The 13,614-nt window shown below is 34.2% G+C and overlaps 1 protein-coding gene across 7 annotated transcripts in view; it reads right to left on the reverse strand.

Moving 5' to 3' along the window:
- ATP11C (ATPase phospholipid transporting 11C (ATP11C blood group)) overlaps nucleotides 1-13,614 on the reverse strand; it is a 189,413-nt gene that overhangs the window by 72,269 nt on the left and 103,530 nt on the right. For all 7 annotated transcript variants that reach the window (XR_014020068.1, XM_081277597.1, XM_081277595.1 and 4 more), the window contains 3 exons: nucleotides 13,069-13,149; nucleotides 10,588-10,695; nucleotides 1,468-1,596 (listed from right to left, as the gene is read on the reverse strand). Coding sequence is in view for 6 of the 7 variants with exons in the window: in XM_081277597.1 (XP_081133723.1) it covers nucleotides 1,468-1,596; nucleotides 10,588-10,695; nucleotides 13,069-13,149 (318 nt within the window). In the remaining variant the exon portion in view is untranslated. The remainder of the gene's footprint in view (nucleotides 1-1,467; nucleotides 1,597-10,587; nucleotides 10,696-13,068; nucleotides 13,150-13,614) is intronic.

The raw sequence follows: 13,614 nt of genomic DNA on the forward strand, positions 1-13,614 counted from the left end.
TAACTAAAAAAATGAAAATTTAATACATTTATTCTTCTTCCTATTTATAGAACTGAGACTTATTATTTTGCTTACTATAGTGTATAGCTATGCAGATTTGCACATTTGAATGGAACACAACCCTTTTTGGTCATAGCAATGTAAAAATTTTGTCAATAATAAGAAAAAACTCATTAATGTTCCATTACACAAATAGCTTAATTAATGATCTTGAAAATGCTCAAATCACTACATTTGGTATGAGGGGCAGGAAGAGGATATCTTGTTAGACAGAATATTCTACTAGAGTGTATTACACACTTGATACATCCAAAACTGAAAGTAAGCTTCAATGAATCCATTTATAAATCATCAAACAAAGGCTAATACTGATTCAAGGAGTATACTGCTTAATGCAGAAGGGAAAGCTGTTGACATATAGTCTTTAGGGAATATTATGGCACTTCCTGAACAATATTTAAAACTATCGCCTGATTTTTGAAAACTTCTGTACTTTTAGCTGATGTGATCAAATCAATGTAATAGAAAAAAAAAAAACTACCTAAAAGTTTTCTTCTTCTAAGTAACTTTTTCACTATTAGGGAATCTTTAGGTAGATTTATTGATTTTATCTTGACATTCCCTAAAATATAGCTCTTTTTAAACAGCTTAAATGCTACTAGTTCATCTCACAATGTCCTTGAAATACAGAATCAGCCATTTAAATGGTAAATTTCCTTTTTCACATACTAAGTACTAGTCTTCAACTCCAGAGGGAATAAATGAGAAAAGAAATTCTCCAAGGATATACTCAGAGGTCAGCACATTAATATCATTCCTTAAAGGCAGCACTGAGAGGATTTTAACTCCTTGTTACTGCTCATCATTCTAGGTGATAGTCAAAAACTAACTGCACCAGAAAGTACCAGGGAAGTAACTTATTATTCATTTAGATGCGACATTTTACCACACTTAAAATTCCTCCTAGTTGTAATAAAGCAAATGTTTGCCAAAGTATATCCTAACGTATTTTTTAAAAGGCAATCAAATTATTCCAGGTTAGAACTCCTAAATCCCAGGAATAAACATATTTTAAAGAAAATATACTTTGTCATAGGTTAAAAATAAATCAAGTTGTAAGGTTAGAGTATATAAAGTTATTTTTATATAGTTTCAGCCTAAAATTACTTGCATTTTAAAAAGTCTAAATAAAATATTACGTGGATTATGTTAACATTAAATTCAAGCAGTGATATAAAAATTGTGGTGGCTTTTATTTGGGGCATGGTTTTTCCCTGCCCAACACCATCCTTATCCCCAAAGATGAGAATATACTTAGGAGACAAAGACAATTATATAACAGCTCTCTTCAAATACAAAACCTACATGAATAGGGAAAATAAAGAGTTTAGGAAGCATTTGTTTGGAAGCACTATTGTATGATTAACTATCCTGAGCTCAAAATGCTTAGGCAAGGTTCAGTCTCACCTTACAATTAGATTCCCCATCAAGACTAGCTGTAGTGACATAACAGGTTCCATCAGTGGTACAGGATGATAGAAGAATAAGATCGCAGGGAAAGGTTTCATCTGCACTAACTTCTACTACATCACCAACCTAAAATGGAGAGTAAAATAAATATAAATATAAATGTTTTGAATTCCAAACTAAACATCATTAAAACACACACTAAAGTTAAAACATTAGTAGGACACAACTCCAGCTCTTATGCTTTGGGGGTATCTCAGGATCCTGCACAATGTAAAAGGTGATAAAAAGAATATTACTTAACATCCAGAATTCTCTTTAAGGTCACAAGGATTTAGGATGCTTTCAGATTACCTTAGTATTGACCTTTACCTCTAATAAACAATTCTGACACCCAATTGTTCTGATATTTCTGGAACTAATGTTTAATAAATAAATGACCTTATCATCTCATGAATGGCTCAAGAAAATGTACATATCACAAATTAGGCAATTCATGAACAAAACCTCAGTTAATTATAGAGGCATCAATCATTTCCCCATAATATTTAATTTTTTTCTATAGGTCAACCTAAAAATCCATCTGCTATCAGAAGAATTAATCAATAGAGCAATGAAAAACAATTTCCTATCAGCAAATATTCAAAACTCAAATGAGAAAAAAACCGAGAGAAGAAATCAGGAATAATTTTATAATGTAAAGAGTGAATCATAATAGTTAAAAGCTTGTACTTTTTAATCTCAATTCATGTCCCAGATCTGACACTTAACTATATGACTTTGGGTAAATGTCTTAGGTAAGTTGACTACCTCACAGGATTACTGTGAGCATTGATAAATAATAATACAAGTAAATATTAAGGTGCTTGGCACATGTTAATCATTTAATGGGTGTTAATTATAACTGTTACAATATCATGCAAGCAAGCACTTTACTCAACTTATGAATAACTTATAACATTTATTTTGGAAAGATGTAAGAAATTCTCGAAGCACAGCTGGGGTTGTAGCTCAGTGGTGGAGTGTTTGCCTAGCATGTGTGAGATACTATATTCGATCGTGAGCACCACATAAAAATAAATAGATAAAATAAAGGTATTGTGTACAAGTACAACTTAAAAATATTTAAAAAAAAGAAATTCTCCAAGTAATACTTCTCAATATTTTTAATGGATGGCATACACAGAAAATGATAAATAATGATTTTGTACAGCATAGTCAGATAAAGGGAGGCAGCTCCTGGTGGCAAAAGACAACTCACTTTAGGGAGAAATTGTTATTGTTTGGATGTGAGGTGTACCCCAATAGCTCATGTCTGAGATAATGCAAGAAGTTTTAGATAAGAAATGACTAGGTTAGGAGAACCTTAATCCAATCAGTGAATTGATCCCAAGGTGGTAGAGTGGAAACTGAAGGCAGTTATGGTGTGGCTGGAGGAGGTGTGCTTTGGGGGTATATATTTTGTATCTTGCCAGCAGAGTCTCTCTGCTCTCTGATTATCAAGTGAGTCACTTATCTCTACTGCCATGATGCTCGGGCCTCGCCTCAAGCCCCGAGGAATGGAGCCTGCTCTTCATAGACTGAGATCTCTGAAACCATGAGGTCTCAAACTTTTCCTCCTCCACAATTGTTCCTGTCAGGTCTTTTAGTTACAGCAGTGAAAAAGTTGAATAAAACAGAAGTCAGTATCTGGCACACTAACCAAGACACACTGGCAGTGAAGTGCTGAACTACATGGAACGCCTATCTTCTATGTGCAATATTTTGAGACCTAGTCAAGAACAATTTTATTTTCTTTGCCAATCTTAATTAGTAGCCAAGAACAATGGTGTCAATATCTAATTTGTAAATAATTTTATATTGTTGATCTTTCCTTCCTCACTTACATAAACACTTATGTTTCTTACAATAAAACTACAAACTATGCTTAAAGTATGCAAAAGAAAAAAAGAATCAACAAATTCTTAACATGATGACTGGTAGGCACTGATAAAACCACAAAGAAAACATTTTTTTCTTCAACACTTAGAATTTGCTCAGATACAAAATTCCTGTATCTACAATACAAGTTGAGGCTGGTGAGGTAGGCAGGGGCCAGATGGAAAAGGGCTTGACCAGCTAGGCTAAGGGATTTTGGCCTCACCCTAAAGGCAAAGGTAAAAGACAATGGTAAAGAAAGGGAATGTTATGACCCAGTTAGACAATCAACTAAAGTTACTTGTTTCCATTCACTATTTTAAAAGCCGCAAGAGAATATCACTACCACTCCCATCACAAATATTAGGAAAAAATAGATGATCTACAGAATAATATTTTTAGAGCATCAAAGGGCTGAGAATGCAAGGCAACCAAGTGAACTGAATTTCAAAGGGTCCCTTTGAGGAGAAACAGGACAAATCAAATATTTCACAACTGACAGAGCACAAGGTAAAAGATGGCTACCATAAAAGTGGATAAGAAGAAAACAACTGTGTTTTCAACCAATTCTTAAAGGCTAGGAGTGAATCAACATGAAAATTTTGAATATCTACAAGACTGAGAGACAAAAGAAAACCATTAACACATGCTAGCTCTCTCTACTGGTTTCCATTGGTACTCATGAGAAAGCATAAGGTAGGAACATTTAAAATTACCCTTCTCACTGGTACAGGCATACAGATAATGATCAACTACTGTGGAGAGACAGGCACAAAACATGCCAGAATAGTGGACTCCTCTCTCATATGAAGCAAAAGAAGAAAAGCCACCTGCATTGGGAGAAAGGCAGGAAACCTTTGGCTGAAAACGACACTGCTGCTACAGAGGAGACAGAAACAAAAGGAAACTTGCTTGCAAGGACAGAATAGGAAAGACATTCTTATCAAGCATTTGACTGCCATAGGAGGAGGTGGGGGCAGCAATAGAGAAAATCCCACATTGAGGTTCAGGTTCATATATCCTAATACGGAAATTGGAATGGGAGAACGATTAAACCATTCTGTTCCCACCAGGAGACAACACTGAATAACAAACAACAAACAGCAATCTACTATAGGGTGAGAAGCAACAGAAGAGGGTGAGACAGACACTCTTTGTAGCTCAGGATTCTAGGATGTGTTAAAAAAAAGGGGTGGTGGGACAAGAAACCTGGCAAAACCACTAAAGCACACCAGGTCTCACACAAAGTTTAAGGTAATAGCACAAAGAATCTGAAGTACAGTGATACACTGAAAATATCAATAATGCAATAATTACAACAAAAACCAAAGTCAGCTCATCTCCTGACTATATTAACTCAACCCTCAATAAATACTAAATGGCCTGATGGAAGAAGCAGGCCCATTTCAGAACATACATAATACTGACCTCACAGTCTCTGCCATTCTTTTACGTACAATGTCAAAACTCACTGAAAAAAAATGCACAAAAATCACAAGAAAAAAGCAAGTCATTGTTGAGGGGAAGGAATCAACAAGGCCATATCCTGAAATGTAGAAATTTTTAAATCATCAAGAAGGGTTATAAAAAAAGCTATGATTAAGATATTGAAATACTTAGTGGAAAAGGTAGGCAACATGTAAGAGTGGATGAGAATTTTGGCAGAGATGAATTTTAACAAAAAAAAAGAAAGGAAAATGGAAAGTTAGAAATGAAAAAGCATGGTATCAGAGATGTTTCCCTTCAACCAGCAGACAAGATACAGCAAATGAAATAATCAGTAAACAAGAAGACACATCCATCAAAATTATCCAAAATTATATTCAATGAGAAAAGGAGTAGTTAAAAAAAAAAAAGGACAGATCTTTAAGAGGTATGACAAAATATCAGTCTTATAGTCATGTAAATGGAGTCAAAAATAGGAGAGAGAAAATGAGCCACAAAAAATATCTGAAGAGATAATGGTCATGAATTGTCTAAACTTAATCAAAACCAACAAATAATAGTTCCAAGAGAATTTCAAGGAAGATAACTAGAAAGAAAAGCCCAAGGCATAATGTAGTCAAACTGCTGAAAACTGAAAAGGAAAGATTTAAAAGTGATCCAAGAAATATCATATTTGGAGGAACAAAAATAAAAATGACAACAGACATACCAGGAGCTATGCAAACAAGATGACAATGGAGAAACAACTTTTTTTTTTCAAATTTAGAATTTATATATTATTTAGTTGAATTATATACCTGACCTGAGAAAAGAAACTTTTCTATGAAATTTGGTGCTATTTATGTTTTTTATTTTGGATATTTATTGGTTCTTTTTAGTTATACATGATAGCATAATTCATATTGACATGATAATATAAGAATGGAATATATTATGTTCTAGTGGGTGTACTCAGTGGTGAGATTGACTGCGGTACATTCATGTATGTACATAGGAAAGATACATTCTATTATTCTTCCTTTACCCATACCCCCTTTCTTCCCTTCAGTCTCCATTGTCTACTTCACTGAACTTCTATTCTCCACCCCCCCCCATATCAGTGAAAACATATGACCTTTGGTTTGTTAGGACTGGCTTATTTCACTTAGCAAGATAGTATCTACATCCATCCATTTTTTGGAAAATATCATAGTCATTCTTCTTTATGGCTGAGTAATACTCCACTGTGTATATATACCACATTTTCTTTACGCATTCAATTGTAGAAGGGAACCTACTTTGGCTCCTTAGCTTACTTACTGTGGATTGTGCTGCTATAAACATTGATATGGCTGTGTCACCATAGTATCCTGATTTAAAATCATTTGGATATATACTGAGGAGTGGAATAGTGGGTTGAATGGTGGTTCCATTCCTAATATTTTTGATGAATCTCCATACTGCTTTCCAGAGAGGTTGCACCAATTTGCAGTCCCACCATTAATGTGTGAGGGTACCCGTTTCCCCACATCCTCGCCAACATTTATTGTTACTTGTATTCTTAAAAACTGCCATTCTGACTAGAATGAGACTTCTGATTGGAATGAGATGAAATCTCAGTGTAGTTTTAATTTGCACTTCTCTGCTAGAGATGTTGAACTTTTTTCCCCACATATTTGTTGACCATTCGTATTTCTTCTTTTGAGAAGTGTTTGTTTAGTTAATTTGCTCATTTGTTAACTGGGTTATCTGGGGGGGGTTTTGGTGTTAAAGTTTTTTGAATTCTTTGTATATCCTGGATATTATCAGTCTATCTGAGGTATAGGTGGCAAAGATTTTCTCCCATCTGCAGGCTCTCCCTCTTCACATTCCTGATTGCTTCCTTTGCTGTGAGGAAGGCTTTTAGTTTGACACCATCCCATTTATTCTTTTTTTAAAAAATATTTTCTTAGTTGCTGATAGACCTTTATTTTATGTATTTACATGCAGTGCTGAGAATCGAACCCAGTGCCTCACTCGTGCCAGGCAAGTGTGCTACTGCTGAGCCCCAGCCCCCATTTATTGAGTCTTAATTTTACTTCATGTCTGTTTTGGTACAAAACCCATGCTGTTTTTTGTTATTATAGCTCTGTAGGATAATTTAAACTCTGGTATTGTAATGCCTCCTGTTTCACTTTTCTCGCTAAGTATTGCTTTGGCTATTCTGGGCTTCTTATTTTTCCAAATGAATTTCATGACTGCTCTTTCTATTTCAATGAAGAATATCATTTGGATTTTAATAGGAACTGCATTAAATCTGTATAAATTTTCCTGTAACCTCCTGATGCAGTTTCGGTAGGTCATATGTCTCTAGAAATCTGTTGGTATCTTTAACATTTTCTATTTTATTGGAGTACAGATTTTCAAAATACTCTATCATCTGCATTTCGGTAGTGTCCGTGGTGATATTTCCTTTTTCAATATGGTATAAAGATTCCTTAGAAAACTTGGAATGTGACTACCATTTGACCCAGTTATCCCCTCTTCGGTATACACCCAAAGGACTTTGATGTGAAGCCACATCAAAGTTCGTAGTAGCTCAATTCACAATATCTAAACTATGGAACCAACCTAGTTCCCCTTTAATAGATGAATGGATAAAGATGTGGTATATAAATGCACAATAAAATATTATTCAGCCATAAAGAAGAATGAATTTATGGCATTTGCCGGTAAATGGATGGAACTAGAGACTATTATGGTAAGTGAAATAAGGCGATCCCCAAAAACCAAAGGCTGAATGTTTTCTCTGATACGTGAATGCTGACTCACAATAGGCAGGGGTGGGGGTGAAGGGGAGGTTCATGGGATTGGACAGGGTGGAGTTGGGGAAAGGTGGGGTGATGGAAATGGGAAAGACAGTAGAATGAATTGGAAAGACATAAATTTCTATATTCACATATGAATATACAACCAGTGTAACTCCATATTACATACAACCACAAAAATAGAAGTTATACTCCATACACACACACACACACACACACACACACACACACACACATACATACACACACACACATTCTACTGTCATATAAAACTAAAAAGAACAAATAAAAGTATATTATAAATTCTGGAGAAATTTTAAAAATTACAACAGATATAATTAATTAGCCAAGGAAAATGATCCAATGGAATAAAAAAAAGGTTCAAATAATCTAAGAGATGAGACCAAACCATACCAACTATTACATTACAAGTCAATGGCTGAGCTACCAAATTAAAAGCAAAGATTTTTAGACTGGGTTTAAAAAAAAAAACAAAAATAAAACCAATAACCAGGACCAAACTAGAAATGCAAAGATATAGAGAGATTAAAAGGATGGAGCATACCATGCAAACAACAGTTAAAAGAAAGGATTTACTATATGGGATTGACTGTACTATCAGACAAATTTATGTTCAAAACTAAGATTACTACCAGGGACAAGGATTACACAAGGATAAAGGGGCCAATTCACAAAGAAGACATAATAATCCTAAATAATTTTGCTCTTTGTACTATAAAGTACATAAAAAAATTGATGAAACAGAAAATAAAAATAGGCAAATTCATAGTCATAGTTGGGAGTTTTTTGTCTCCTTTCTCAATAACTGATAGAGCAAGTAAGAAAATATTAAATGTAGAGAAGACTTGAAAACATTATCAACGAACTTGACCTAATTGACATTTACACAAAACTCCTCAACAGCAGCAGAATGCACATTCTTTTTTAAAATTCTCAGGTGCATGTGGAACATTCACCAAAATATACTATATTCTGGGCCATAAAACATATCTGAACATATTTAAAAAGATTGAAATGATACCAAGTTTGTTCTCTGAATACAACAGAATTGAACTAGAAATCCATAATCAAAACGTATCTAGAAAATTCCCAAATATTTGAAAATTATAACACAATTGTAATGCATGAATCAAAGAAACATATGGAAAAATGGTCCACATCATATGTTATCAAGGAAATGCTAATTGAAGTAAAAATTAATGAAATACAGCTATATACTTATTAGAATAACCAAAATCTAAGACGCTGACAACATCAAATAAGGGCTCATTCAGTACTGGTAGAAATGCAAAAATGATACAGCGATCCTGAAAGACAGTTTGGCTGTTTCTTATGAAATGAAACATACTCTTACCATACAATCAGTCCTTCAACCTTGATCCCTTGTATTTACTAAAATGAAATTATGCCCCATAAAAACCTGAAAACAGATGTTGGCAGTAACTGTATTCATAATTGCCAGAACTTTAAAGTAAAATGCACTCTAAGAAGTGGATATACAAATAAACTGTGGCACACTAAAAAAAATGGAATACTGGGCTAGGGATGTGGCTCTAGCAGTAGCGCACTCGCCTGACATGCGCAGGGCGTTGGGATCGATCCTCAGCACCACATAAAAATAAAATAAAGATATTGTGTCCACTGAAAACTAAAAATAAATATTAAAAAAATTCTCTCTTTTTTAAAAAAAAAGGAATATTATTCATCACTAGAAAAAAAATGAGCTATCAAACTGGAGGAAACATGAATGTACATTACTAAGTTAATGAAGTTAATTTGAAAGGATTACATATTTATGATTCCAACAATATGATATTCTGGAGACAAAGTATCAGTATTTACCAGAGGTGAAGGCCGGGAGTGAGATAAATAGGCACACACACACATACACACAAAAAGATTTTGAGGGCACTGAAACTAACCTATATGATATCACAATGTCAGATACATGACATACATTTGTCAAAACCTATAGAATATAACACAGAGAGTGATCACTAATGTAAACTATGGGATTTGGGCGAAAATAGTGTGCCAAAGTAGATTTATTGATTGCAAAAAACACCATTCTGGTGTGGGATGCTGATGGAAGAGAGGATATGAGTGTGGCTGCACAGTGGGCATATAGGTTACTTTCTTTGCTTTCTGTTAAATTCTGCTATGAACCTGAAATTTCTCTAAAAATAGTTGATTAATTTAAAAACTCTACTGAGAACCAAAAAGATCTGATATGGACAAGTCTAAATGCTGACAGGGGTCCTACTGGGTAGTAATAAATAATGACTGGTTTTAATTTCAAAAATTAACTGCCTGGCATCTTAAAAATATAATAGTACTGTGGAACTCCTATACATTGCTGTGGGAATGTAAATGATACAGCCACTATGGAAAACGTTGGCCATAAAATTACCTTAAGACCTAGCAATTATCTGCTTAGGTACATATCCCAAAGAATTGCAAATACATGTCAAACAAAAAACTTGTCCTAGAATGTTCTTAGCAGCAATATTCTGAATAGCCCCAGGGTAGGAACAACCCAAATATTCATTAGCTATCATAAATAAACTGTGGTATATCCATAGTGGAATACTATTTGGCCATCAAAGAAATGAATTGCTAATGCATGCTACAACACAGATGCACCTAAAAAAATATTATCAAGTGAAAGAAGCCAGATATAAAAGGCTACATAGTATATGGTTCCATTTATAAAAATGATTAAATATGTAAATCCATAGAGACAAAAAGTTGGTTTCCCAGGGTTTGGGTGGAGGGAGAAATGTGGAATGACTATTTAATAGGTATGGGGTTTCATTTTTGGTTGAAGAAAATATTCTGGAACTAGATAGTGTTGATAGTTGCACACCATTGTGAATGTTCTAAAGGACATTGAATCATACACTTTAAAATGTACATTTTGCCACAGTAAAAAACGGATACTAAAAAATACCTTAATTTTTTCACTTTCTTTTTGCACTCGCTTTGCATTTTCAATAATGTAAACAGTGCTCTTGTTGACTTCATTGTCAGCTCTGTGTCTCAGCCAATCCTCATATCCCTAGAAGGATAAAAATAACTATATAATCAAGTTCAAACAATAAAGTAAACTGTTAATAAATCCGTATAATCCTCCCATGAATGAACAGCAGATATTTAAAATTACAGTATTAATTTCAACTCAGAATGCTAAAGAGACAATGATGCATATTTTAATGGCAAATCTGAAACACTTTTTTTTCCCCTTTGTGAATGCAAGGCAAATATTGTACGAACTGGAGATATATCCCCAGCCCACACTTTCTTTCTTTCTTTTTAATATTTTTTAGTTGTAGATAGACAATACCTTTATTTTATTTATTTTTATGTGGTGCTGAGTATTGAACCCAGTGCCTCACATGTGTTAGGCAAGTGCTCTATCACTGAGCCACAACCCCAGCCCCATAAGACACACATTCAAACTACCCCATAGGTAAATAGCTTTATGGTATTAAAAGTTTCCTCCATTATTCAGATAAATATTAAAAGAAACACAGGCATTAGAGCTTTGATATTCTTTACCTGGAGGATTAAGATTTATTCTTTTATTTCTACTCTTATTCAAATTAATGTTAAGTATCTCCACATTTTTAATATGAGAAAGAGCCATTTGAGTTTTTATTTTCTTGTATATCTAATCTTTCAATATTTTGTAGTAGACTGTTAGGCTGATTACCTCCAAGGAAATATTATAATTCTTTTCCACAAGCCGAGAATAGTAAAAGCAAGTTAGGATTGGTTTGGCAGAGAATCCACTATAAATTTTAGAGATTAACAGCGAAACTTCTCCGCTTAGTGAGAAAATGAAACGTGGTGCTCAGTTTTTTAGGGTTAAAAGTAATCAGAGAGTGCTGAAATTCAATCATTAATGTGGTAGCATTAAGAGATGATCCTGGGGCTGGGGTTATGGCTCAGTGGTAGAGCACTTCCCTGGCATGTGTGAGGCCCTGGGTTTGATCCTTAGCACCACATAAAAATAAGCAAATAAAATAAAGGTATTGCATCCATCTACAACATATATATATATATATATATATATATATATATATATATATATATATGAGAGAGAGAGAGAGATGGGTCCTTTATATCATTAAGTCTTGAAGGAGTGGATTCACTCTCTTTTGCTCTTCCCCATTTGAGTACACAACATTCCTCTATTTTGACTGTTTCGCCCCTTCTGCCTTGTGAGGCTGCAACATGAAGGCCTTCACCATACCAGCACTTTGATCTTGAACTTTCCAGCCTCCAGAAGCATAAAAATAAATTTTTTGCTTTTTGTTGTTGTAATAATGTCTGTACTTTTTTAAAAAAAAGACAACTGAAAATCTCTTGATCACCTTCTTTTCCTTATATCTTTTTATGACAAAGCTAGTCTATCACTTCATAGGGTATATTGTGTAATGGTGGTGAAGAAAGAAAGGCCCTACAATGAAGTAGTACTGGGAGTAGAATGAAATCTGTAAAAGCCTTTGAAAATCATACATGCTATTCTTAGAACCAGTAATTTTATGACATTAAAGAAAATAATACTAACAGCCTGAGGAAAAGAACATTCCAAGTCTTTATTTAGCAACCAAACACTTGATAAAATATTCTTACAGTTCTTGGTAGGCAAGATACAAGACCAGATAATCCCAAGAGGAAAGGTAATCTTATTCTTAATACTGTTAAATTGACCTTCATTCTGCAAGTCTCCATGGGGTACTTTTTAAAAGCACTTTGATAAGTACTATCTAAATGTGTGTTTTTAAATAATCAGATCCTGTGGACTGTCCCAGTACATGATAAATACTTTTAACCCACCACTTCACCTCCAATTTCTTGTTCCATTTTCAATTTCAAGGGCAAGTTTGGTACTAGCAAACAAAATGCTCAAAATACTTCAAAGAAATCCACATCACCATCTGTGGCATCTCATCACTTCTGACTAGAAGTAGGAATAAAAGGTCTCTTTACCCACCTATGCCTTTTAGCACCATCAAGAAATTATAAAATTCAAGTATTTGTACCTCAAGTCCTGTGCTATAGGCTACAATGACAAAAAAGAAAAAAATCTACTGGTGTGGGAAATTTTCATTCAGACTTACTACACTAGGACAATTAATCCATGATAAAAACCCGCTTCACATCTTCCCATTTCCCAACTGAGCTACATCTTCTACCCACTCTTTTATTTTCACATACCCACACACAGATATAGAGGAAGAAAAGAGCAAATAAATTAAGGATGTGCCTTACTATCATTTAACTAGGTTTTCAATGGGAACTAAATATAAACTAAATCTATCAAGGATACTACCCACAATATATAAATATGAAAATGAGCCTTTGACAATGAAATTCAAATCAACATAGGCTGAAATGCAGACATAAATGTAAATAAGAAAGTTACCTGCTTGATGGCTGTAACAGTTATAACAAAGAAAAGTGGAAGTCCACTGGTAACTGGGCTAGTTGGTGTGTCTACTGTGACCTAGGTGAAGAAATTAAATTGAAAGTAAAATGAAAATTAGCTATTAATTCACATGCAGCACTTACATGTTGTAAACATTTCAGACAGAAATGCAGACAAAACACATTCCAGTAGCAGAGTCAATGTTAATTTTCATTAAAACAATCCACATAGCAGTTAGTTTTAAGAAACTTGGTCCTTTATTGAAATACATCCATTTATTTACCACCTATCTGTTGAGTCCCTGTGTCAGTCCCTGTGCTTCAGCTAGTCTCTAGAGATCCTACTTTAAATGAGATAGAGACAAGTCCCTGCCTTCATATAGCAGAAAGGTCACAGGGAAAATCAGACATTAAAATAAGAGTGCAGATGGTGAAATCTGAAAGGGAAATCAAAGTTAACTAGATCAAAGTTGGTTTTTCAGGTACAGCAAACAGTATATACAAAGTCTCTATGGTAGGAGGGAGAAGGGCATATGTATGAAAA

This window comes from Spermophilus citellus (assembly GCF_964194105.1).
Source record: "Spermophilus citellus genome assembly, chromosome: X".
Taxonomy (NCBI): Eukaryota; Metazoa; Chordata; class Mammalia; order Rodentia; family Sciuridae; genus Spermophilus; species Spermophilus citellus.